The sequence below is a fragment of the Phoxinus phoxinus genome (assembly GCF_949152265.1).
Source record: "Phoxinus phoxinus genome assembly, chromosome: 14".
Lineage (NCBI taxonomy): Eukaryota > Metazoa > Chordata > Actinopteri > Cypriniformes > Leuciscidae > Phoxinus > Phoxinus phoxinus.
The window spans coordinates 33867217-33893018 of record NC_136889.1 but is presented as its reverse complement, the minus strand read 5'-3'; the positions used below and the strand labels follow the sequence as shown (position 1 = coordinate 33893018).

At 42.6% G+C, this 25802-nt stretch overlaps 1 protein-coding gene across 4 annotated transcripts in view; it reads left to right on the top strand.

The window, feature by feature from the left end:
- The window catches only part of LOC307010241 (neurexin-1a-like), a 152395-nt gene that overhangs the window by 28609 nt on the left and 97984 nt on the right, over positions 1-25802 (top strand). For all 4 annotated transcript variants that reach the window (XM_079634756.1, XM_079634753.1, XM_079634755.1 and 1 more), the window contains exons 3-6: positions 5179-5208; positions 10924-11225; positions 17860-18021; positions 19651-20092. In XM_079634756.1, coding sequence (XP_079490882.1) covers positions 5179-5208; positions 10924-11225; positions 17860-18021; positions 19651-20092 — 936 coding nt within the window. The remainder of the gene's footprint in view (positions 1-5178; positions 5209-10923; positions 11226-17859; positions 18022-19650; positions 20093-25802) is intronic.

Genomic DNA, 25802 nt, shown 5'->3' with positions numbered 1-25802 from the left:
ATTTGCGTTTGTGGTAGATGCGCACATTTGAATTGTAGCTAACGTGCTGATCTACCCGGCGCACACGAGTTGGCATGCGCTTGATGCATGTCTCAAATCGTTAAAAAACGTCTGGGATAAAGAGAAGAGCAGACATGGATAGATCTGAATAAGAGAGACGACGCGAAAGAGAGCTTTATTCGGTATGCTTTTCTGTGCGAACACACACACATACGCGACCCGAAGCGTGCAGTCCTGCACATAGACAGCGTGCAAGGACTGAATTGAGCTCTCTTTCGCATCTGAATGGACAAATACACACGACATTATGTCTAAATGTCAGTTTTGGAGAGCATTCACGTAAACACAGTCGGTTATGTCTTTACAGAACGTACAGTGCATCAGTGCAATTGGATCTGCATTCTGCACACTCGGTCTTAAAGTGACAGTGCGTAATAAACCTAATGCCTTCTGTACACTTAATATTGATCAAATAACAAAATAAAAAGAGAAAATTTACTGCTGTTTAATATCTTTAATAAGGATTCATTATATTTAATTTATACAAATAAATATATCTGAACAATCAAATAATACTTTAAATAAATCTTTTCCAAAGGTGTTTTCTATCATTTTAGGTAGTTTTTTCCCCCCACGCTGATGTAAATTTAAGTGTTAGTTTTTTTAATTAGTTTGGTTTTAGTTAGTTATTTTATGCTATAAAAACGGGAATGTGACGTCATGATTGACAGCTGTGGCTACGCTACATTATGGGGTGAGTACCAAACACCATCTCCTGGTACTCACCTGAGTAACTCACTGAAAAAGTTATGTGCACCCCTGATAATAAAACAGTTTTGATGTGCCTACCATTATAGCATTGCAGAAGCAAACCAAGCAATCGACAACATTTCCTGTCAGATTTACATGGAAAATAACTTGTTTTTAACTTGTTGCCGTATCATGTCACAACATGTGTTATAGCCTATATAACAGTATCTTTTCTTCAAAGCATTTGGTTCAAGCTCGTATGAAATAATACTGGGATTATGTGTGCTTTTCATGTTGTGAATATCTGAGGTGTTATTTTACTTAACAACACATTTTAAAGTTAGATCAATCTTTCTCCATAAATCAGAGAGCTGATGAACTGAACCGCTCGTCTGTTTATCTCACTGCTGTATCTATATAAAGCTCAGAATGCTGCTTATTATTTGAAATTCGAACTTTCCATTAAACGATTTAAAAAGCTTTTTTCATTACTTTGATCAGACGGAAGGATTACAGGATTTGGGCCTCTGTCTCCATCTCTCACACACAAATCACTTTGCTCTGCTAAAATAATTACTCTGATGCACTGATCTGTGCTGTGATTCTAGATATCAAACATCACATTATGGACAACTTTTACTCAACATCTATCTTTCTGATTAATTTTATGCATCAATGATTTATATTTTTTTATCTTTTACTCTATGCTGCGGAAATGTTATTTGATATGTTGTTTTTCATTTAAATGAATTTAGTTCAGGGCAACTGTACTGGCAAAGCTATTTCTGCATCATAGCAGAGTAAATTTTTGATTTCAAAAACAATGTAATAGTTTATTGATAACAAATCATTATTCTTCCACCAAACAATGTAGTTCTTTTGCAACATTTGGAAGAATTTAACTCCAGCATCCCTGCGGAGGATCCTACAGAGGATAGGATGGATGGATGATGGATGGATGATGGATGGATGATGGATGGATGGATGATGGATGGATGGATGATGGATGGATGGATGATGGATGGATGGATGGATGGATGGATGGATGGATGATGGATGGATGATGGATGGATGGATGGATGGATGATGGATGGATGGATGGATGGATGGATGGATGGATGGATGGACGGATGATGGATGGATGGATGGATGGATGGACGGATGGATGGATGGATGGATAGATGGATGGATTGATGAATGGATGGATAGATGGATGGATGGATGGACGGATGGACGGATGGATGGATGGATGGATGGATGGATGGACGGATGATGGATGGATGGATGGATGGATGGATAATGGATGGATGGACGGATGATGGATGGATGGATGAATGGACAGATGGATGGATGGATGGATGGACAGATGGATGGATGATGGATGGATGATGGATGATGGATGGATGATGGATGGATGATGGATGGATGATGGATGATGGATGGATGATGGATGGATGGATGGATGGATGGACGGACGGATGGATGGACGGACGGATGGATGGATGGATGGACGGATGGATGGATGGATGGATAGATGGATGGATGGATTGATGGATTGATGGATGGATGGACGGATGGACGGATGGATGGATGGATGGATGGATGATGGATGGTTGGATGGATGGATGATGGATGATGGATGGATGGATGATGGATGGATGGATGATGGATGGATGGATGATGGACGGATGGACGGATGGACGGATGGATGGATGGATGATGGATGGTTGGATGGATGGATGATGGATGATGGATGATGGATGGATGGATGAATGGATGGATAAATGTAAAACGTATCATCAAAAGATGGAGCAAATCCGACCTCTGGCGAGTTGGGGAGTGCTATGTCCCATGACACATAATAACATTCCATTCGTAGGCTATTGACTATAACCCCTTATTTACACTGCACACATCTGCGGCGCGTTACGGCTGCGGCTATCGGAGCTGATCGCGCCCACTCTAGTCAATGCTTGTGTTTACATTATGTCTCTCGGCGCCGCTTCGCTGCGCCTAGTCTAATTTCGACGGACACAGCGTCCAAGCCGCACCATAAATACAAAATAAAAGTAAAAAAACATTGTCAATTTCAAAATAAACACCCTATTAGGGCTGCAACTAACGATTATTTTAATAATCGATTAATCTGTCGATTATTTTTTCGATTAATCGATTAATCGGATAAAATAAAAAATAAAAAAAAGCATTCATTTCCAACCCTTTATTCAAAAACAGAACTGACAGTGCAAATTCACAGTGCAAAAAATTCTGAGTATCGACCGATACCAATACCAATCCTATACCAGGGCAATTTTTTTAAAAATCAAGTAGAATTTCTATAACTATGTGTATTGAACTGATAATCACTATTTTGTGTGTTAAACACAATCTACTTAATACAGACAACTTCATTACAAAAAAATTAAATAATAATAATAATACCATAAATGCTATTATAAACTAGATTAGTGGATAATTAAGCATACAATTTAGTCTAGAAAAATCACAAGTGCACACTAATTGTATTTAATCTGACCATGAAAAAACATTTAGTGAGGAACAAATATTAGAATAAGTGTAACACTAAATTTGGTAAAACGTTACACATTGCTCTTTGTATTGTTGTAAAATACATTCATGAAAAACAAGATAACAAAAATCTAAAATATTAATTATTTTATAGCCTACTATAAAATTGAGACATGTTTTAAATGTATAGCACAGCGGTTTAATGAGGCAGCAACATGATGGATAGTACAGAACTAGAAAGGCTATTAATAATCGTTCAATGCGTCGCTGTATTATGATATGAAAGGCTCCAATACAGTGCGGCACAAAATGCTTATGCGCATCGCGAGCGCAGAATGATGCGCTTGAAGCAACACGAGTCACAGCGCGCAGCGCGTCGAGTCCACATTGAAAAGTTAAAATCACAAAGGAAAGGCATATTGAAGCGTAGTGTATTATACAGTATCTATCTATGCAATAGTTTATTGAGCATTTTCTTTTAACAGTTTTAAATGTCAGTTACTGTGCGCGTGAAGAACAATTATATTGCTGACTCTACTCCAGTGTTGTGATCGAGAGACACCCGGTAGAAAGTAACATGATGCAGCAATAAAGTCCAGCAAGATAAAGTTGTTTAATGTAAAACCATAGACCTTTATCTACAGATCAAGTATAATTATAGTAACATTGAATCATCTTGGAGAGAGTTTTTCATCGTGTTGACTGTCGTACCGAACGTGACGCGCTGCTTGATGCTGAATGGAGAATGACTGACAGCCGCAGCGGAGGGAAAAGTGTACGTGATCTTGAATTTAATGACTTAAATATTAATTTCTATCTCACATTATACTATATAATGGCTTCAGAACACATATAATATAGTGCACGACAACTTTATGATGCTTTATAATGTTTTTGTCCCTTTTGTGGGGCTTAACAATAGCACAGAATATACGCACAATTTTTTTTTACATCTCCGTGTCGCGCGACACAACGAATCGATAATGAAATTCGTTGGCAACTATTTTAATAATCGATTTTTATCGATTTTATCGATTCGTTGTTGCAGCCCTACACCCTATGCAGACTCCCAATTGTATTGCAAATGTCTTGTAGCCTATAATTTGAATTTCATAGGCTACACATTTTACTAAAGCATAAAATACAGGCGCATGACTCATGAGAAAGCCCCAAAAGAAGGACCTCAGTTTCTAATTGCACGTGCTTATTTAACACAATTCTCTCACGTGAAAAGGCCGCGTTTGTCAACCCTCGCGGAGTCTCGCGGCGAGTGCACGGCACCAGAGAGTAATCTTGACCGCATTTGCAAGAAAATGGATAAGTAGCTACATAATCAAATTCACTAATTTTACACCATTTAAACATTATTAAAAATACATAGGCTACTGAGTTACTTAAACAATCTTTGTCAAAGAATACACGTGTATGTTCACAGTTTGAACATTCTTGTTTCCATTTGTTTAATTTCAAGATCTGAGGAGAATTATCCAGTGTTGCTTTTACAGCTCAAAGCTGGAGCACTAAATGATATTCACAGTCACATGACACGCTTTTAACATTAAACAAAGCACATAAACAGTGCATTATCATTGCCACACTTTGTTTGTTGTTCCAGTTAGAAAGTTCCATAGTTAGATTAATTAAATGTATGACTTTAATAGTAATTCTTCCTATTATTATTATAAAAAAAGAGCATTGTGTTTGCATATTTCTCTTGCCCACATCTTTACACCACATTCCACATTCTTGCCCACTATAACGCTCATCCTCGAGTGGCTTATTTCTTAGTATAAAACTGTGTCTCGTGTTTAATTCATGCATTATCTCAATCACATCCTCAAGCATCATGATGACTCCTGGCCAAATGCTTTGCTGACTGTGCTCTTGTTTTCCTTTAAGGTCTGGCACACCTCATGATGGGCGACCAAGGTAGGGCCTCTGTTTCTATTCCACATTTGTCTACAGTCCTGTGCTGTCTTTTCCCCTCAGTACCTTCAGCTACTTAATGAATTAATGGTCACGGGAGTTCTTCATGATTCGTTCATAAAGGTTGTTCATAATAATCATGGAATTCTATAAACATTGGAATTCATTATGAAAAACTACATAGCCCATGATGCTGTACAGAAAATTCCAGCAATTAGCTACGTTCACACTGTCAGTTTTTAGGATTGACAACTGCATTTACTGACAGGTGTGAGTCTCAATGTCCCGTTCCCACAGAAACTTACAGTAGCGTCTCGAATACTCTCTGTATGAACGTGCAACGGGAGTCAAGCCCGTATTTGTAACATTTGTGTTTAGTTTCAATGTGTTTAAGTTTGGTTTTCCATGTTTCTGTTTGGCTGTGTTCCTAGTTAGTCTCCTTAGTTGTTCATTTAATTTACACACCTGTTCTGTTAAGCCGCTTTTCCACCGGTTCCACCGTTTTTAACCGGCATTTTTAAAAATCTATTGCGGTTCGTGGCTTCATGCAGTGAGAGTCTGTCTGCAAATATGGAATTTAATAAAAAAAAAAACACACAGCTGGACCGACGACGAGGTTCAGGCTTTATTAAGCATATTTGTGTAACAGGAAATTTTCTGCACGTTCGTCCCAGCCATCTCACGGTCAATGTCCACATCGTCTAATTTTATAGCATTACGAGCTTTCTGAACACGCGTTTTGTTAATTACCTCGTTAGTAAACCAATACATCACAAACAACTGCAGCACAGTTTGAATCTCCTCCATATTTATTATAAATGTGGCGCTCAAAACTGATTACTGTCCGCCGCAGACTGGGAGGAGCAGTTGCGCGCAGTTTATAATCTTCCCGGTACTTTAGACCGCGGTGTAAACGCAGAGAGCAACCGGTCTGGGGCAAAAAAAAGTTCCTGGAACAAATTGTTCTGGGTAATTTCGGTGGAAACGCAGCTTTATATGTTGATTACTCACCCGTGTATTTTAGCCCTCAGTACCCATTCAGTCAGTCACGTTCGACGTTACGTCGGACTGACGTTATGGGGTCTCGCCTGGGAGTCCAATCACCTTCAAAGTGGTAACAAAACGAGCCAAAGAACATTGTCCAGTTAGATTTGCATGCCGAGTCACACCCACCCGGACATACATGATTGGGCTTCCAGCCGAGACCCCATGACGTCAGTCCGATGTAACGTCACTGTTCCCTCCGTCAGGGAACGGGGGTTACATTAGTAACCTAGACTTTTCCTTAAATACTCCTGGAACCAGCGCTGCTGAAAAAATTAATGGGCACTAATGCACTATCACATTATTTTGACACTGGATACCAATTTTTTATTCAGTTCATTTACTTTTCATATTCTTTTGAGTATTTGTGTGTATCATGTCCGATTCAACATTCTCTGTTTAGCTGTGAACACGACTGTGAACAGTAAGTGCATCATTACATCATTACTCGATCTGTTAATGTTTGTAGGCTCTTTAACATAATTTAACAACAAAAGAGCATTTAATAGGGGCTGTGAGAGCCATATGTTATTTGTTTCTTATAGAGGTGGAATAAATAATTGTGTGTAAATAATTAAATATGTATTAGATTTCATATTGATGATGATGTAATTTCCGGCAATGATAGTTCGTTTTTTTGTGTGCTGCAATATTGGAGCAATACAGTTTTTTGACTGTGTAACATTTTTTTCAGGTAATTTTGTTATTAAACTTTACATAAAATAAGTTACTGGACTACGGGAAGTTATTCAAGTTCAAATCACACGCACACATGAAGAAAAGGCAAGAAAGATGAGAATTTAGCTGGATTGCTATCACAGGGGCTTTTGCTGGACATTGTTGTAAAGTCAACATTTATGTGCATACGAAAGAATATATTTTCCAGAAATCTTTGGAAAAAATTCTCAATCCAACTCCAATTTAATGGCAGTGGGTTTTGCACTGTAAACAAAACTAAAAAAAAATTAAAACACACCTTAATTTGCTATCTTGGCCATTCTTAACAAAACAGTTCAGTGAGGATCTTCCGTTTATTCTTCCTAGATAAATGTTTTTTTTTGTTTTGTTGCATTAACACATTAAAGATAGCACTACCCTGTTCTCGAAGGTTGCTAAAAGATAACTTGTCTGTATAGCAGCCATTAGAAAGTCTGATTTAAATTTTGTAAAAAATATAAAATACAATACCCACAATCCTAATTATTGTTACCAAGGACATGGGAATGACTGCAAACATACAGCACGGTGGTAAGAGCAACTTCTTTGAGTGGAGGACTTCACCTAAAGATCCAAATTTAGCATTGGGTGCAACACATGCTTCCTATTGTTTAAACAGTTCAGTAACCCAACGTGGAAGCTAAGATTGATGCTATGCTTTATATTTTCTAAAATGTCTCATTGTTGTGTGCTTGTGTAATGGATGATGGATGAGAATCATGATACACTGGAAAAAGTGTTATGAAATCAGGAAATGTAGGCAAAGCAAATTTTAAATGTTGCTTGGTGTCGGAGCCAATAGGCTAATGGGCAGCGCTCCAACAGGTAGCGTGAAGTTCCGAGTTCAAGAAGACCCGAGTTTGAGTCCCAGCTCGCTGACTTTTCCCAATCCCGTCCCCCTCTCTCTCCCACTCATAACTTCCTGTCTACTCTATACTATCCAATCAGAATAAAGGCAAAAGGCAAAATAAATTTGAAGAGAGGATGTATATTTCAACGGTATATCTACACTACTGTCTACCATATTCTCTCTCTGGCTGCGTGTGTGTCTCGACAACGGATTAATAAAAGATGTGTACAAACTTCTTGGTTACAGAAACATGGTGTATTCATTTTATGAGGTTATTTACTTACCCATGATAAAAATAGCTCTGAATAAACAACAACTGAGCAGAAGCGCTTGTCGACCTCGGCGAAGAATACGCGTCTGGTGTGAACAGGCACGGGCTGGGCAGGTGTGAAAACACATCTGCAAAATCTGCTTGCAACTTGGCTAACAGAGGTTATCTCCCCCCGAGACCAGAGCGAGCAGATTGGTTTTGAGTGCTGCTTCTGGTCCGAGAACTTCTTCTGCCAAAACGGCCGCTGCTAACTCAACCGATGTCACCTCATTCCAGCATTTTAAAAGATTGAGGTGATATATTTGACATGAATCGCCCCTGTCCGTCGTCTTACCTCATAATCAAGATCCCCAACTACAAAATATCTTTGGCACTTTGCGAGTCATTTAGAACTAGACGTTGGAAGTAATACTAGCACTTTATCTCCCGGTGCAAATTTACGCTTTCGCATACCCCTATTATGCAGCCTACTTTATCTGTCCTGTGCCTGAGGCAAATTCTCCATAGAGAGCCACCCCAATTTATGGAGTTTAGCTCGGTGGTCCATGACATACTGAATTTCACTACGGCTGTTTGAAGACATTCACGACACAACTTTTTTGTGAATACCCAGCCAAAAAAATCGGGTCATGATATGTCACGTGTCTTTGCTTCCCCCAAGTGGCCTGCCATGGGACTACAATGAGCTGCCTGGAAAGGTATTTCCGACGGCTTTTTGGCACTAATGACTGGGTTGTATCTTCCATTGTCTGGGTGTCTTGGGCCACCCGATACAACCTGTCTTTTATAATAGGAAAATAGGGATAGGAGAGCGGCTGATCCCGGTCATATGCGTTTTTGAGTGTTTCATCACGAGACTGCTCGAGAGGAAAGTCATCCAACTCACCATTGGCATTAGCTCTGCCCTTGTTCTCATTTCCTCTGAGTCGGTATGTGCTGGTCCCAGAACAGCTTCCTCAGCCTGAGCCATCCCTAGCCCTGTCCCCCAAGAGGCATCTGCACACAAACTTTCCAATAATTGTGTAAATGCTGGCCAATCTATACCCAAAATTAGTGGACGCCTAAGGTGGGGATTTATGCTTTTCTCCCCTAAATTGAATATTGACAGTTACTAAAGGATAATCCACCACATCCCCATGTACACACCTCACCTTAACCTTGCGGCTCATATCCAATGCCCTCTGTTGCATCAGGCTTTGATGAAAGGTGGTTTGGTTACAGATCGGGGGCAGCCCACAGGGAGTCGGGGACCCGGATCAATGTTCCCACTTCCATCACTGGACACTTATCCTGGAAATGACACGGGTCCCCGCAGACTGGCCCAGGCCTTCCTGCCGCCCTAGTAGCAGAAGAATGGCAAAGAGACTGGCGTGGAGATGAAAAGGTGGAGATGAAGCATCGACAGCAACGCTCTCCGCCACGCCCCCTGTGTCCCAGATCAAACTGGTAACGGAGGTGGGGCGAGAGAGAGAAGGAGAGTATAGAGTGAGAGAGAGAGATTAACAAGGGGCTCGCCGACCCCGGAGCACGCCACCAGATGATCCTCAGCCAGCTAGATGGCCTGATCAAGCGACACCGTGCAGGGCGTTCCTCAAGGTAGCCGAGTTCCAGAACCACCAGATCGACCACTTCCTCGACGTCGCGTGTCTGGGCCATCAGCCACTTTCGGGAAGCGTCCCGGAGCTGTTTGGCCATCAGGAATGGTCGGTCGCTGTCACCTAGCCAGGTGAGTGGCCAATGCGTTGAAGAATGGCCCGCTTCAGATCATCATAAGCCAGGAGGTTCTCCACAGGCTGCTTTTGTACTGCCACCTGTGCTTCCCCGGACAGCAGCGGGATCAGGCGCACCCAGCCACACGCCTCCACTGACACACAGATGCCTCTGGGTCGTCCGGCGGACCCGTTTTTACCAGCGGGACGGGGGCGATGGTGGGGGCTGCGTCCGGGGCATGCTGACTTCTTTGTCCCTAGTTTTGGCACCAGTGTAAAAGGTTCAAAGATAGCAATGATGAAGAAGTCGGGGTGGCGAGTTATCCAAGTCTTTTATTAACTCAAAATCAAGCAGAAAATAAACTCAGTCAGGCACTCTGCCTTGTGCATAAAAAATGAAAAGTCCAACAATGTAAGCAATGTATCAATGTAGTAAACTCAAAACATTATAAATATGACATTCACATAACGCGTCTTTTGAGCGCTTAAGTTCGTTGTTTCAAATGTAGGAGTGCGACAAGCGCGCTCATAATGGAAGCCGATCTCGGCGAGATGAAAACATCGAAACTTTTCAGAATGCTGCAAGCGCACCGCAGGTCATGTGACAAAAACCAACCGACCACCTTAGGCCTTTCCTTAACAACAACGAAAGCTCGGCCGGACAGATCATAGCTGTACAGGGCGGATTTTTATTTCTCATCTCCTGAAATATATCTAGTAGTAAATCTAATGCAAAGGCTAAAAATTTTTTTATCCTTTACTGATACTTCTTTGTCATCATGGAGAGCGCAGTTCATGGTTGCATAGCAACAACAGACGCCACTGGAGCGCAAGCACTTTTTAGAAAGCGACACAGGTTTTAGACGCGATATGTGAACAACCCCTTACAATATTTTTGTCATCCTTGATGAAATACTTCCACACATCTGATGTGTGGTGTCTCTTGGTGACGTTCGCCATTTTGAATTAATTTATGGTTAATGCACGCTCGAGTAGTTGATTGTTTCCGACAGCGCCGACTAGTGGTGGAAGTAGTCGATCTCTCGACTACTCGACTAGTCTATGCAAGCCCTACATGCCCTACAACAAACAGGTTTTTAACCCATCATTTTCTTCTTTGTTTTCAGGAATAGAAGAATTTGTGGCGACATTCAAAGGTTCAGAATACTTCTGCTACAACCTTTCTCTGAACCCGATCCAAGGCAGCAGCGAAGAAATCACACTGTCGTTCAGAACACTTCAGAGAAATGGACTGTTGCTGCACACAGGAAAATCCGCTGACTATGTCAACCTGGCGCTGATAAACGGGGCGGTGTCTCTCGTCATAAATTTGGGTTCCGGGGCCTTTGAAGCTCTGGTGGAGTCGGTCAATGGGAAATTTAATGACAATGAATGGCATGATGTGAAAGTAACACGGAATTTGCGTCAGGTAATAGAGCTACAGGAGCTTAGAAGGAGTCACACAGACCAATGATTCAGTCAAGATCTCATCACACAAAGTGACATATAAATAATTCCTATTTATATTTAATTAGTTGACATGTAGTTGCAAAGTTACTTATTGTGAGTAGAATGTCGAAAGGGGACCATCAAATTAAAGTGTCACTGCATATCAATTATTTTGTTTGATTTTATGCAGCTACTAATATGCTTTGTAAAACAAACGTCGATCATGGAATGTGTCATTCTACTAAACGTTTCTTTAATGTTTAACAAAAATTATTTTGGAGTATCATTTGTTATTTTATTCACAGTTTTTTTTTATTTCCTTTCCCCTCTTATTCCACAAAGCACTCAGGCATTGGATATTATATGGTAAAGAAACTACATTGTTCTGTAGATATTATTTATTGTTATTTTGGGTGTGCTGTGTGTTTTCTTTTTCTTTTCTTTATTTGTAAAGATCCTTTTAACTGGTTGGTACTTTTTTCCGTTTTTGAATTTTCTATTAAATCTTCTTCATTTAGTTACTCCCCCCCCCCCCATCCCCCATCCCCCCCCCCATCCCCCATCCCCCCCCCATCCCCCCGCAGTCTTTTCTGCTGTTTCCTTGTCTAGTTCACTTTAAAGTTACCACCATTAGAAGGATCACCCTTTACACAGCAGTGGTTTGAAACATGTCCTGACTGCCGCAGTCAGCTCTATTCCCTCCCATTCTGCATGGTCTGCATTGAAAATGCTGTGCTGATAAAGTCACCCATAATCTATTTGCTCTTGGCTTACTATTTTTTTTACTCTAGCCCCTCCATGTTTTAAATGAATGCTCTGTATACATAAAATCCACACAATATCTGACTAATTAATGTGAATGCTCAAAAAAAGAAAACTGCATGAGATTTTGATTTCTTGACTAAATTGTGTCACTGCTAAAAATAGAGTGCATTTTCAGTTTTAACCTTGTTAAATGGTTTTCTTTTAATTTACTTACAGTTAAATATTCTAACAAGACACTAACACCCTTTTTGTGTCTGTCAATTAATTTTAGGCTGCCATGGGACAATACTAATGCTATTGTTTGTTTAATACATCAACACCTAATTGTATTCAAGCAAATTAATTCTTCAAACCTATATCTTGTGCATATACAAGTCATGCAATAAATAAAACAAAAAAAAATTGTTTTAGTCTAAAGAAAATAAAGGAAAAATGTTCCTGGATGTAACCCTGGTTTCCAGAGTGAAAGCTGTGCAATGGAGAACATGTCAGTGGTCACAAGGTCAGAAGTCCTATAGAATCACACCAATTCATCGGTTGGTGGCGCTAAAGATCCGCCCATAAGGAGTTACTAGGGATGTGATTCTTCCGGATTAACCCGGAATTCCAGTTATTTCGTCGCTCCTCCATTTATGCTTCCGCTCCTCCTTGAGAGATACGAGACCGGTGCGTTGCGCAGGTGTCACTCATCAGTAATCACGGCACCAGCCTCGCGCCGCTCTCTCACGGCCCTTGGGCCTCGTCCTGCTCGACACATACCCCCATCACCCCTCGCAGCCCGGGGGGTACACACGAGACTGCACTCTACTCCCGACAGACGAGGCGAGAGAAAAGGAGACGGAAGCATGAGGAGCAACGGAGACGAGGGTAGAGAGAAAAAAAAAATCTTGGTCCGGTTCCCACAATGCACTGCCATCTGGTCCTCCACCAGCTGGGTGATCTGGGACGGCTCGACACTCCTTCGCCGCCTGGTGGACAGCGACGGCTCCTCCAGGTTCGGACAGTCGGCAGGAGTCCCCCGTTCCCTGCTCCACCCCGCAATGGCGATGGCAGCAGGCTCCAGCCCACGGCAAACGGCGGCCATTCCTCCGCTCCCTCATGGACGGCAGCCGCCCCTCCAGCGCCCGGCACCGAGCTCGGCCGTCCCGCCGGCAACTCACTCCAGTGCACCACCTCGAGCGCCCATGGCGACGGACTCTGCTCACCATGCTCGATGGCACCGCAGATTCCCCACAGCGGTGAGGGCTCTTTGACAGCGCGTTTCTCCTTCTTCCCGGGTTTCGGCACCAGTGTAACGCAGTTCGTTGTTATGGGAAAAAGGAGGCAGGAACCGACGAACATTTAAAGACTTTAATGACATAAAATAAAACAAATACAAAACGAACGTAAAAGACAGCAGTCCCTCACGGACGACTGCTTTCACATATAACAAAACACAAATAAAACTCAGGCCTGTTCTTCTCTCGATCTCCACTGTCGTCGCTCCTCCTTTCATGTTTCCGCTCCTCCGTGAGAGATACGACACCGCTCTCTCACGGGCCTCGTCCTGCTCACCACAATTATATAATAAAATATGTGATTACATTAGTTAAACAACCTACTATAGGCTACTTAACGTTCATTCGATCCATCCGACTGCGCCATTTCTTTCAGATTTCGTTTTGCAGCGTTGAGCATTATAACCAATCACACACGTTTCCGCTGATTTTATGAGTGTGATGGCCAATCAGAGGCATTCAGATTAGTCATCGCTGAAACAAAGAGTTTTGTTCAGTGGGCTCTGACTGAATTCTGACTGAAACTCACAAATTCTACCATCATAAACAACAACGTGCAGATTTGATGTAAGAGATTCATGTCGCAGTGTTGTCAGTTTCCGTGATTTTAGTGGGAGTTTTGTGAGTGCTCAAACTCACGCTAGACCCAAGTTATGGACAGCCTCACCATCGCTCCTGGCACTGCATGAATCTTTTACGTGCATCTGGTATGCAAAATTTACCCGCTGTGTAGAATTGGCTGGGTGTGTATGTTTCGTATCATATGCACGCACAAATTGCGTGTCATATCTGTACGCTAAAAAGTCCTTATTGGATGCACGTAAAAAGGTAATTTAGGCGTATAAAGAGTACGCAAAGCATGCACTCGTAAAGATTGGGCTCGATCTGTCACATTCTCTGCTCCCTTTCTGTATACAGTTTATTCCAGTTAATATAATATAATCATCCTGCTGATAAGATTATGTCTAGTCTTCATTTTCTAATACGTAAAAAGCATTAATATAATTCATAAATGGTTCTTAGGTTGTTTTATCTGTGTAGCCAGAATATGATGTGCAGTTTCCCTAAACACTATATTTTATTTTATTTTATGTATTCCTATTGTATAAGTTTGAGTGGAATTTTACTTACTGAATGAGATCAGTATTGGAAGCACAGATATTTTATTTACAGAACTACAGAATAGCACTTATCGCCCTTACATTTTACCCAAATATGTTAAGACATCCTGTTTTGTATTACTACATGTAGAAATAAATTATAGCTGTTAAATTTATTTCTATGTGTCACTCTTCACAGTTCCTGGTAGTTCATGCAGTAAATGGCCGATTCAGGTTTTAAAAAACAAAAAGTGCTTCATGCTGGGTCTTTAAAACAAATTCCTGCTTTTTTTTTTCACTCATACAATCACATCCCTGGTTACGTAACAGCACCGTTTTAAGTGCATACTTGGGCCCATCGTCTCAAATTTTCTGCAAGGTTCACAAACCATACAAAACATAATGATGCAGTGGAAATGATATGCTGTCATGCCATGCAAACCGTAAATGTAAATACTCAAGTCTGTGTAGTAAGAAGATGCTGCACGCTAACACTAGGAAATACATTTAAATACTTCTCAGAAAGACAAAACGTGTGCAGTGGGAGCCAAACCCTCATCCGGATTATAAAAACTGACAAAAATTTGAAGACAACACCAACCTGTCGCCATAGAAAATTCCTGAAAAGAGAGGCTTTAGCAAGGACCCACGCTGTGTAGAATGTGTCTGGATACCACGAGAGAACAAAAGCAGCCCGTACACCTCATAAGCTCTGGATCCAATAGTCAATGTGAAAGCTTCTGCAGCTCCTCTCTTAGGACCACCAAAAAAGCTGCTCAGACGTGCGCCATTGATCCATACAGTCAACATAGGCCATTAAAGTATTTGTCTGAAATAGTTGAAGTGAAAAGGACTATAGAAAAATAACGTTTGACAGGCCTGGTGCAAAATCCATAAACATTGAACTAAATGCTTGCAAATAGCCTACTCTCTCAAACAAGGCCAAAGCTAACAGCAGAGCTGTTTTAAGCTGTCTAAAGAGAAAAGAACTTGTCTGATACAAATAAAAGGCTTGAACGGCAGCCACATGAGTATCTCCATTCATTGCAGCAATAATCTGACACAAACCGGTGACATTGCCACTGAATCTAGCTCTAGATCCAGGAAACGCATCTGTCCCAGTTCACTCCCAGACCCAGGTCTTGTAAATATCTGAGGACAGTATCCCAACGCTGTGCTGCCAGAATGTAGGAGTTACCCCCTTTGAAATTCAGGGGTGCCTTCTGAACTGGAGGCTTCTCTGAGTTCCTACAAAAGGTTACTTTTGTAATCTAGGTTACTGAATGTAACCCTGGTTCCCTAAGTAGAAACAAGACACTGTGTTGCTGGTCATACTCACCATTGCTGCATAGGTTTGTGTAACTTGCAGAACAATTTGAGGCGATTGACCCAAGTATGCACTTAAAAGGCTGCTGTTACGTAACTCTTTATGGGTGTAGCTTCTAGATTACTACAACAGCCCTAGTCTATACTATAGGAGGAACGATGTGTAGAGCTTGTAACAGTGTCCTCTGTGTGATTTTAGAACACTTGGCATGTTAAGCATTCCCCAGGATGCAAGCATAGGGAGAAAAGGCCACTGTTGCCTTTGGCTTGCTCAGTTGGGGATGTTCAATTTAATGAATCAATCAATAATACTATTGATTAGCATTACCAAACATGGACGTTTTATTATTATTTTAATTTAATACTGTGAAGCTGCTTTGATACAATCTGTATTGTGAAAAGCGCTATACAAATATTCTTGACTTGACTTGACGTTTTACACAAGAGCATTTGGGGTTCAGTGCAAGGGGAAACTGAACTTTCTAAACAATGGTGGTTCAGTGGCAAACTCATGCTAACAATGAAAGGAAAGGAAAGCACAACACCTTGAGTGAGATGCTGTGAGAAAGGCCAGGTTAAAACAGAGGAAACGTTGGCTTGTCTCTGTCACAGTGAGGGTTGGTAACCTCTCCTACTCGACCCGCTCCGAGCAGGATTGAAACCGGCATCTCTGGCATGGAAGAATGGCAGCCTCTAGCGCGCCTCTTGAGGCCAGGGGAGTGAGGTTTACATGTACTGTTCTTACTAGCTTGCTTCCATTACACTCTTACCCCCCTAAACTTCACTCCCATCCGGGTCACGACACCAAATGTAACCGGTCTTACTTCGAACCGGTGTCTCCAGCATGGTAGGGGGGCACGCTAACAAGGACGGCAAAGACCGCAATCTCTATTGTCAGTTGCTAGCGCTCCTCTTGAGGCCAGGGGAGTGAGGTTTACACGCACAGCTCTTACTGGCCTACATTACAGGTGCATCTGGAACGCAGCCATCTGCTGTTTCATTGAGTGGTGTGAGCTAGGACAGGTAGAGAGAGAAAGCTTCAAATCTCCATGTGCTTGCTCCTTTAAACTAGGCGTAAACGGTGCGATTTTTGTAGTCGTACGAGCTCGCAGGTGATTTTTTTTCTCTCAGGAGAAATTGTGTGGAAATCGTTGATGCCTGTATGGTTGCAGCTTGTAGTGTGTGAGAAGAATTACGAGCCGAGCCGTGTACGTTACTAGCACCTCACGACCTCCAGATCATTTTCAAACATGTTTAAAAAGTTTGGGGAGTCCACATGATTTTGGCCAGTGAATAGGCTGTTCCATATTGCCAAATCATACACATCCACGTCACACACACACACACACACACACACACACACACACACACACACACACACACACACACACACACACACACACACACACACACACACACACACACAGCTCCAGTCTCTGTGTAAGGCGAGTGACTAGACAAAATGGCCTGAAACTATAGTGCACTGAAGATAAGTAAAGGTGACCCAGCCAGCAAAAAGTCGTCTATTAGACGTTGAATAGACGTAATTTTTACGGTCTAATTACGGTCCACTGACGGTTGAAAATGAAAATTGAAAAGACGTCAAATTTGTCCGACTTTTCAACGTTTAAATTTTTTTTATAACTTTGACGGAATATGTAAAACTCTTTAAATTTATTTGAGATAATAATGAACATGGTTTGGTAGTTTGTTTTCTCTGTTGTTTTAGCATGTATAACAGACTTATCCTAGCTGTCTTAGATTATCAGTTGAAAACATTTTAGATGATCAGTTGAAAACACGTAGTCAAACAGTCCGGCCAAAACTACTTAGTTGAAATCACGTCGTAAACCAGTCCAAGGCGGACCGACCTATTTTCAACCATATTTCAACGTTGAAAGACGGTAATTGTTTACTGGGGATGGTCCCAGGTCATGCTGTTATGCAGCTCCTTATGGGTGGCACTTCAGCACCATCAGCCAATGAATTGGTGTGTTTCTATTGGGCTTACGATCATGTGACCACTGATGTATTCTCCATTGTGTCAGTATGCAGTGTTCAGTGCATCTTAGTGACTGAAGAAACCGAAATCCAGTCAGTAGCAAAGTCGTACCTGTATATCATTTTCCTGTGGTTTGTTCTTTAGGTAACAATATCTGTGGACGGAATACTGACCACCAAAGAATATACTCAAGAGGAATACGCTATGCTTGGCTCTGATTACTTTTTCTATGTTGGAGGAAGTCCTGGTACAGCCGACCTGCCTGGATCACCTGTTAGCAACAACTTTATGGGTTGTCTGAGGGAGGTAAAAGACCTACTACAAGATATAAGCGCAGAGGAAGCTTTGTAGAGCTTTATAGAAGCTTCTGTTTCTGTTATGGCCTAAATTGTGTGTGCAGAACAAAACAGGTTCAAAGAGCCTTTAATTAACCATTACATGTTTTGTAAGCAATTGACCTTGTTAACTACAGTGCTCATTATGGATAGGGTTGGAAATCACTGTAGGAGGAGCACTGAGGTTCTCTTTAACCTCTCCCACAGTAAATATCAACCCACTTTACAGTCAAGTCTAGTTTTAGTCTTTTACTTTTTGTCTTTTCTGAATTTTAGTTTTTCTTTTAAAAGACTGCACTTTGGTTCACAAACCTCAACTCACGTGTAAAGCAGATATACTAAATAGTGGGGCTGCCCTCAACTACATTTTTTTAATCTACGTTAACATTAGAGAGAGCGGACTTGTAAAGTTGCTACTACTTACATGTTTCAAGTGATTAGCCATATTTGAGGTCAATGAATGATAGGCGAATTATTGGATTTCCTGCCGTTAACGATCTGTTCATTACAGCCTGCGTGATTTTGCCACTTCCTGTGTATTTTTGCGACTAACGACTAATAAAATCTTAGTCGACCAAGACTCTTTTAGTCGACTAACGGCAACATATTCTAAGTGAAAAGACAATCTTTTTTTTAATATTTGTCATGTTTTTGTGCCCTGTGTGTGTAATAAGCTGAGTGTACGCGCGTTGTGCACCTGCCTATAGGCGCATATTACTAATGCGCCCTTTAAATAAAAAAAATTAAAAAAATACTGCCCCATTGACAGGTTTTTGTTGGTCAGTGGCGCAGTCTATTGTAGTTGCCTCAAAATAGCAACGCACCAACAATGCGCCTGTATACACCTCGTTTTCAGACCAGCAGCCCATGGGCGCACAGATGGACGCAAATGCCTTTGCTATTTTAAAGCAGGGATATGCATTTACGGGAATTTCTTCGCTGTATTCTAGCTTTTTGCTCGCAGGTTTCTCTATAGAGCTCCCCCTACAGCTTCGGAGTAGATATTTGACAACACTGTTGTAAACACTCGTTGGCAACTCTCAGATACCAGAGGCTAGTAGATCAACGACATCACAGCAGACGGACATACAAACGTTTTCTTCATTCGGGTTCGAACAGCGTGAGGGAGCGCAATTATGACACAATTGTAGAAGCTTTTTTTGCCGTAAAGCAATTTGTTACATCGCAAGACCTGATATCACGCGATACTTCCTGATGTAGCCCGCCAGCCCAAAGTTGCAAGGGTGTTTTTTCTGCTCACAGGCGATAGAGGGGTGCGAGATGATCAGCATTCAACCCGAAAAAAGTAATATAACCATTCCAATGATTTCGAAGCTGTTCAGTTAAAATAAAACCTGCATGGTTCACCTTTAAACAACAAGGCGCAGGACGTGAAAATGATAACTGCATCAGGCTGAAACTAGCACAAAACGGTTTTGTTGCTAGTAATACTAGGGTAAATAAATACTATGATAGGGTTAACTATGTGCTGTCAATCAATCAATCTTCCATCCATTCATGTAAGGGTTCTGCAAACACAGTTTAGATCAGAAGTTTCTCAGATTATTTCTGTTCCACTGACATTGTTTTATATCTGTAGGTTGTATATAAAAACAATGACGTTCGGCTGGAGCTGTCCAGACTGGCCAATAAAGGAGACCCCAAAATGAAGATCCATGGAGTTGTTTCCTTCAAGTGTGAGAATGTTGTCGCATTAGATCCCATCACGTTTGAGACACCGGAATCCTTCATCACACTTCTTAAATGGAACACTAAGAAGACTGGTTCTATTTCCTTTGACTTCCGCACCACTGAGCCCAATGGACTTCTGCTCTTTAACCATGGGAAACCTAAGCAACAGACCAAAGAAACCAAGAGCCCTCTCACACTGAAGGTGGACTTCTTTGCCATTGAGATACTGGATGGTCTTTTGTACCTGCTTCTGCATATGGGATCAGGCACAACAAAGACACTGGCTGTGAACAAAAAAGTGAATGATGGGGAGTGGTATCATGTGGATTTCCAGAGGGATGGAAAATCAGGTAAGATTTTACTAGAGTTTGTGTATGAGATCAAATGACTGCTTAACAGGAGTGTGTTTCCCATTGTTAGCCAACTGTGGTCACTTGTCCCATTGTTACGATGGTAGTTCAACTATTTGGTGTTTCTTGAAACTACCGTTTGAACAACCATTCACAAACAGCATCACAGGCTTGTGTGGTTGGAACAACAGCTCTTCAGCTGTGGTTAGAAGCATGGTTTGTCGTTAGTTAGCATTTTACTTTATATTTGTCAATAGGAAATTCCATCATTTAACTTAATTATTTTTTTTTGAATGCAGACCCTAAAAAGCACAAGAAAATATACTGCTTAAAAAGAAAAACATGGAAGTAGAATGTAAAAAGCTGTTATTAAGTACAGTTCAGAGACAAACTTTCTCTACTGTCTGAATGCACAAATTTGCACAGTGCAATTAAGATCTTTCAGGCCTTGTATAGTCTGCAGCATCACCCCACCACAGTCATATTTAGTTCACTGTCTGCTTTGTCTGCAGCAAGCAAAAAGTAAAGCGTCTTTAGAATACTCCCCTTTTGTCTCGCCTGATTCACTGATCTGCAACACAGTGCCACAACACAACAGCTGAAGGAAGCTTGTTTTTGATCTGCTTATTGTTGGCATGTGTTCTTGGTCAAAATGCCATGCGATGTCAAGCTGAAAATTAGATTTGGCCTCCAGCTGTGTTTTCCACTCCATCCTGAGAGCTGGTAATTACATAAACTGTTTTGATACCCTGGCCTCACACTGTGAGCGAGTTATGAGTGACAGCGGTATTTGTCATGAGTATTTAAACATTTGCAAGAATACTAATAATAATGTATAATATTAGATGTATTTACAGGATATGTTACCAGATAATATTCAACAATATTATTGATCTGCCTGCATTGACACCATTATATGAGAACTGAACTGAGCTAGACAATGGCATCACTGTTTTCTCCAGAGCGACTATATATATATATATAAATTAACTAAATTAAGTGAAGTTCACAATGTAATTTCGGGAGGACTGAACCTGTCACGAACTGCTCTGAGACATGAAGGTTGAGATCTAAATGCAGCTTTATTATGGGCAATCCAAAGGCGTAATCCAAAGTACAGACAATGGGTCAAAACACAGGTAGGCAGTCCAAACAAACAAACAAACAAACAAACAAAACAGGCAGGGGTCAGAGGCAAAAGAGTAATCCACGGAACAGGCAAGAAATTAAAAAACCAAGAGACACGAAACCAGGGAAAACGCTTTGAAATGCAGTGCAACAACATTAAAAACTTTGCAGTGAGTGAATGAGTGTCATGCTTACAAAGGGACGGAAGCAAGGATGCAAGTAAAAACTCTGATTTTATTGTAGTGATGAGAATAGTCCGACGGTGGGAAGCAACTAGTGACACAGGGACTAGATGGTCAGCGAAGATGTCCTTGATGTGAAGTGATGCAGAAGTGATAATCCAGGTGAAGACGTAATCCAGAGTGAACAAGAAACAAGACCAGGAACACGAACAGGAACGCCAACAGGGACTGGACCACACACGAGAGACATAAACAACGATCTGACAAAGAGGAGAATGCGGTGAGGTTTTATAGGTGTGTGAATGAGCTGCAGCTGGTGATGATGAGTGAGATCAGCTGGGCAGCTGATCTACCGGAATAGAGCGGTAACGCCCACTCACACACACCCACACACACAAAACAACAGTTACACGAGACGAGAAGGAAACAATGAATTTATAAACCGTGACAGTACCCCTCCTCCTAGGAACGCCTCCTGGCGTCCCTAGACTCCCTTACCTGTTGATTGTAATCATCAATAAGGGAGTGATCCAGGATGTCTCTGGCAGGCACCCAACTTCTCTCCTTTGGACCGTAACCTTCCCAGTCCACCAAGTACTGGACTCCGCGTCCCCTCTGCCTTGTGTCCAGAATACGATTTACTGAATATGATGGTTCCCCTTCTACGAGTCGCGGCGGCCGGGGAACCGGGACTGGCGGATTAATTAGAGAACAAAACACGGGCTTGATTTTGGATACATGAAACACGGGATAAATTCTCCTGTACACTGGAGAGAGGTTGAGGCGGACTGCCTCAATGATCTTGGTGATCTTGGTGACAATGTCATAATTGCGACTAATGATCTTGGTGACAGTGAACGGGCCGATAAATTTTGGAGCAAGTTTATTAGAAACGGAGCGGAGAGGAATGTTCTTTGTAGAAAGCCACACTTTTTGACCAACGACGTATACGGGAGGTTTAGACCGGTGGCGATCGGCTTTGGCCTTGGTGCACGCTCCCATTTGAGTAGAGTCTCGCGGGCTCTAGTCCAAGTGCGATGACACCTCTGGGCAAAGGCGTGAGCGGAGGGGACCGCGACTTCGGACTCCAGACTAGGAAAGATTGGTGGCTGGTAACCTACACTACACTCAAACGGAGATAGCCCCGTAGATGACACTGGTCACATATTGTGACCGTACTCCACCATTGACAGTTGTTGGCTCCATGAGGAAGGATTCTTGGAGACCAAACATCGCAACGTTCTCTCCAAATCTTGGTTGGCTCTCTCAGTTTGACCATTGCTCTGGGGATGAAACCCTGAGGACAGACTGACAGTCGCCCCCAATAATTTACAAAAGTCTTGCCAGAATTTGGACACAAATTGGGGTCCTCTGTCGGAAACCACGTCTGTCGGGAGGCCATGTAAGCGAAAGACGTGATTAACAACGGTCAACGCTGTCCTCTTGGCTGAGGGTAATTTGGGCAAGGGAATGAAATGGGCCGCCTTCGAGAACCGGTCCACCACGGTCAAAACTACCGTGATACCCTGGGAGGGTGGGAGGGCGGTGACAAAATCTAGCAAAATGTGGGACCAGGGTCTCGAAGGGACCGGCAGCGGTTGAAGTATGAGATCTAAATGCAGCTTTATTATGGGCAATCCAAAGGCGTAATCCAAAGTACAGACAATGGGTCAAAACACAGGTAGGCAGTCCAAACAAACAAACAAACAAACAAACAAAACAGGCAGGGGTCAGAGGCAAAAGAGTAATCCACGGAACAGGCAAGAAATTAAAAAACCAAGAGACACGAAACCAGGGAAAACGCTTTGAAATGCAGTGCAACAACATTAAAAACTTTGCAGTGAGTGAATGAGTGTCATGCTTACAAAGGGACGGAAGCAAGGATGCAAGTAAAAACTCTGATTTTATTGTAGTGATGAGAATAGTCCGACGGTGGGAAGCAACTAGTGACACAGGGACTAGATGGTCAGCGAAGATGTCCTTGATGTGAAGTGATGCAGAAGTGATAATCCAGGTGAAGACGTAATCCAGAGTGAACAAGAAACAAGACCAGGAACACGAACAGGAACGCCAACAGGGACTGGACCACACACGAGAGACATAAACAACGATCTGACAAAGAGGAGAATGCGGTGAGGTTTTATAGGTGTGTGAATGAGCTGCAGCTGGTGATGATGAGTGAGATCAGCTGGGCAGCTGATCTACCGGAATAGAGCGGTAACGCCCACTCACACACACCCACACACACAAAACAACAGTTACACGAGACGAGAAGGAAACAATGAATTTATAAACCGTGACAGTACCCCTCCTCCTAGGAACGCCTCCTGGCGTCCCTAGACTCCCTTACCTGTTGATTGTAATCATCAATAAGGGAGTGATCCAGGATGTCTCTGGCAGGCACCCAACTTCTCTCCTTTGGACCGTAACCTTCCCAGTCCACCAAGTACTGGACTCCGCGTCCCCTCTGCCTTGTGTCCAGAATACGATTTACTGAATATGATGGTTCCCCTTCTACGAGTCGCGGCGGCCGGGGAACCGGGACTGGCGGATTAATTAGAGAACAAAACACGGGCTTGATTTTGGATACATGAAACACGGGATAAATTCTCCTGTACACTGGAGAGAGGTTGAGGCGGACTGCCTCAATGATCTTGGTGATCTTGGTGACAATGTCATAATTGCGACTAATGATCTTGGTGACAGTGAACGGGCCGATAAATTTTGGAGCAAGTTTATTAGAAACGGAGCGGAGAGGAATGTTCTTTGTAGAAAGCCACACTTTTTGACCAACGACGTATACGGGAGGTTTAGACCGGTGGCGATCGGCTTTGGCCTTGGTGCACGCTCCCATTTGAGTAGAGTCTCGCGGGCTCTAGTCCAAGTGCGATGACACCTCTGGGCAAAGGCGTGAGCGGAGGGGACCGCGACTTCGGACTCCAGACTAGGAAAGATTGGTGGCTGGTAACCTACACTACACTCAAACGGAGATAGCCCCGTAGATGACACTGGTCACATATTGTGACCGTACTCCACCATTGACAGTTGTTGGCTCCATGAGGAAGGATTCTTGGAGACCAAACATCGCAACGTTCTCTCCAAATCTTGGTTGGCTCTCTCAGTTTGACCATTGCTCTGGGGATGAAACCCTGAGGACAGACTGACAGTCGCCCCCAATAATTTACAAAAGTCTTGCCAGAATTTGGACACAAATTGGGGTCCTCTGTCGGAAACCACGTCTGTCGGGAGGCCATGTAAGCGAAAGACGTGATTAACAACGGTCAACGCTGTCCTCTTGGCTGAGGGTAATTTGGGCAAGGGAATGAAATGGGCCGCCTTCGAGAACCGGTCCACCACGGTCAAAACTACCGTGATACCCTGGGAGGGTGGGAGGGCGGTGACAAAATCTAGCAAAATGTGGGACCAGGGTCTCGAAGGGACCGGCAGCGGTTGAAGTAGCCCATCAGGGGGTTGATTGGAAGTCTTACCAGTGGCGCAAACTGAGCAAGCCAATACAAAATTGTGAACATAATGAGCCATACGTGGCCACCAGAATCGCTGCTTAACCAGAAACTTGGTGCGACTAACTCCTGGATGACAAGCCACGTTGGAACAATGCCCCGACTGAATAACGTCAGACCTCAATCCCTCCGGCACAAATAAACGATTCGGTGACGATTCAACTGACCGGGGGCGTTACCCTTTCTAAGGCCATCTTGACCTTCGATTCGACCTCCCAAACGAGTGTGGAGACAAATAGATTCTCGGGTAAAATGCACTCGGGAGTAGATGGGCGTTCGGAACGGTCAAAAATGCGCGATAAAGAATCGGGTTTGATGTTCTTGGAACCCGGGCGGTACGAGAGAGTAAAATAAAAACGTCTGAAAAAAAGTGCCCACCGAGCCTGCCTGGATTTCAATCTTTTGGCGGTTTTAATGTATTCCAGATTCTTGTGGTCGGTCCAGACGATAAAAGGTACCCCCGACCCTTCTAACCAGTGGCGCCATTCCTCTAACGCAAACTCAGCTTCAGCTGCGTCTGACCACCTGAACGTAGTTTTGGGGGAGGTCAAGGCGGTCAGAGGTGAGGCTAGTTGGCTGAAATTGTGAATAAACCGTCTGTAGAAATTGGCGAACCCCAGAAACCGCTGTAGGGCCTTACGGGAATCTGGACTTGGCCATTCTACTACAGCCCTAACCTTCTCAGGATCCATTCGTATTCCCTCAGACGACACAATGTAACCTAGGAAAGAAACAGACTGTGCATGAAAATCGCATTTCTCCACCTTGACAAAAATCCCATTCTCTAGCAACCTCTGAAGCACTCACCGGATGTGCTGCATGTGTTCCTGGAGAGATGATGAAAAAATCAATATGTCATCCAGGTAGACATATATGAAC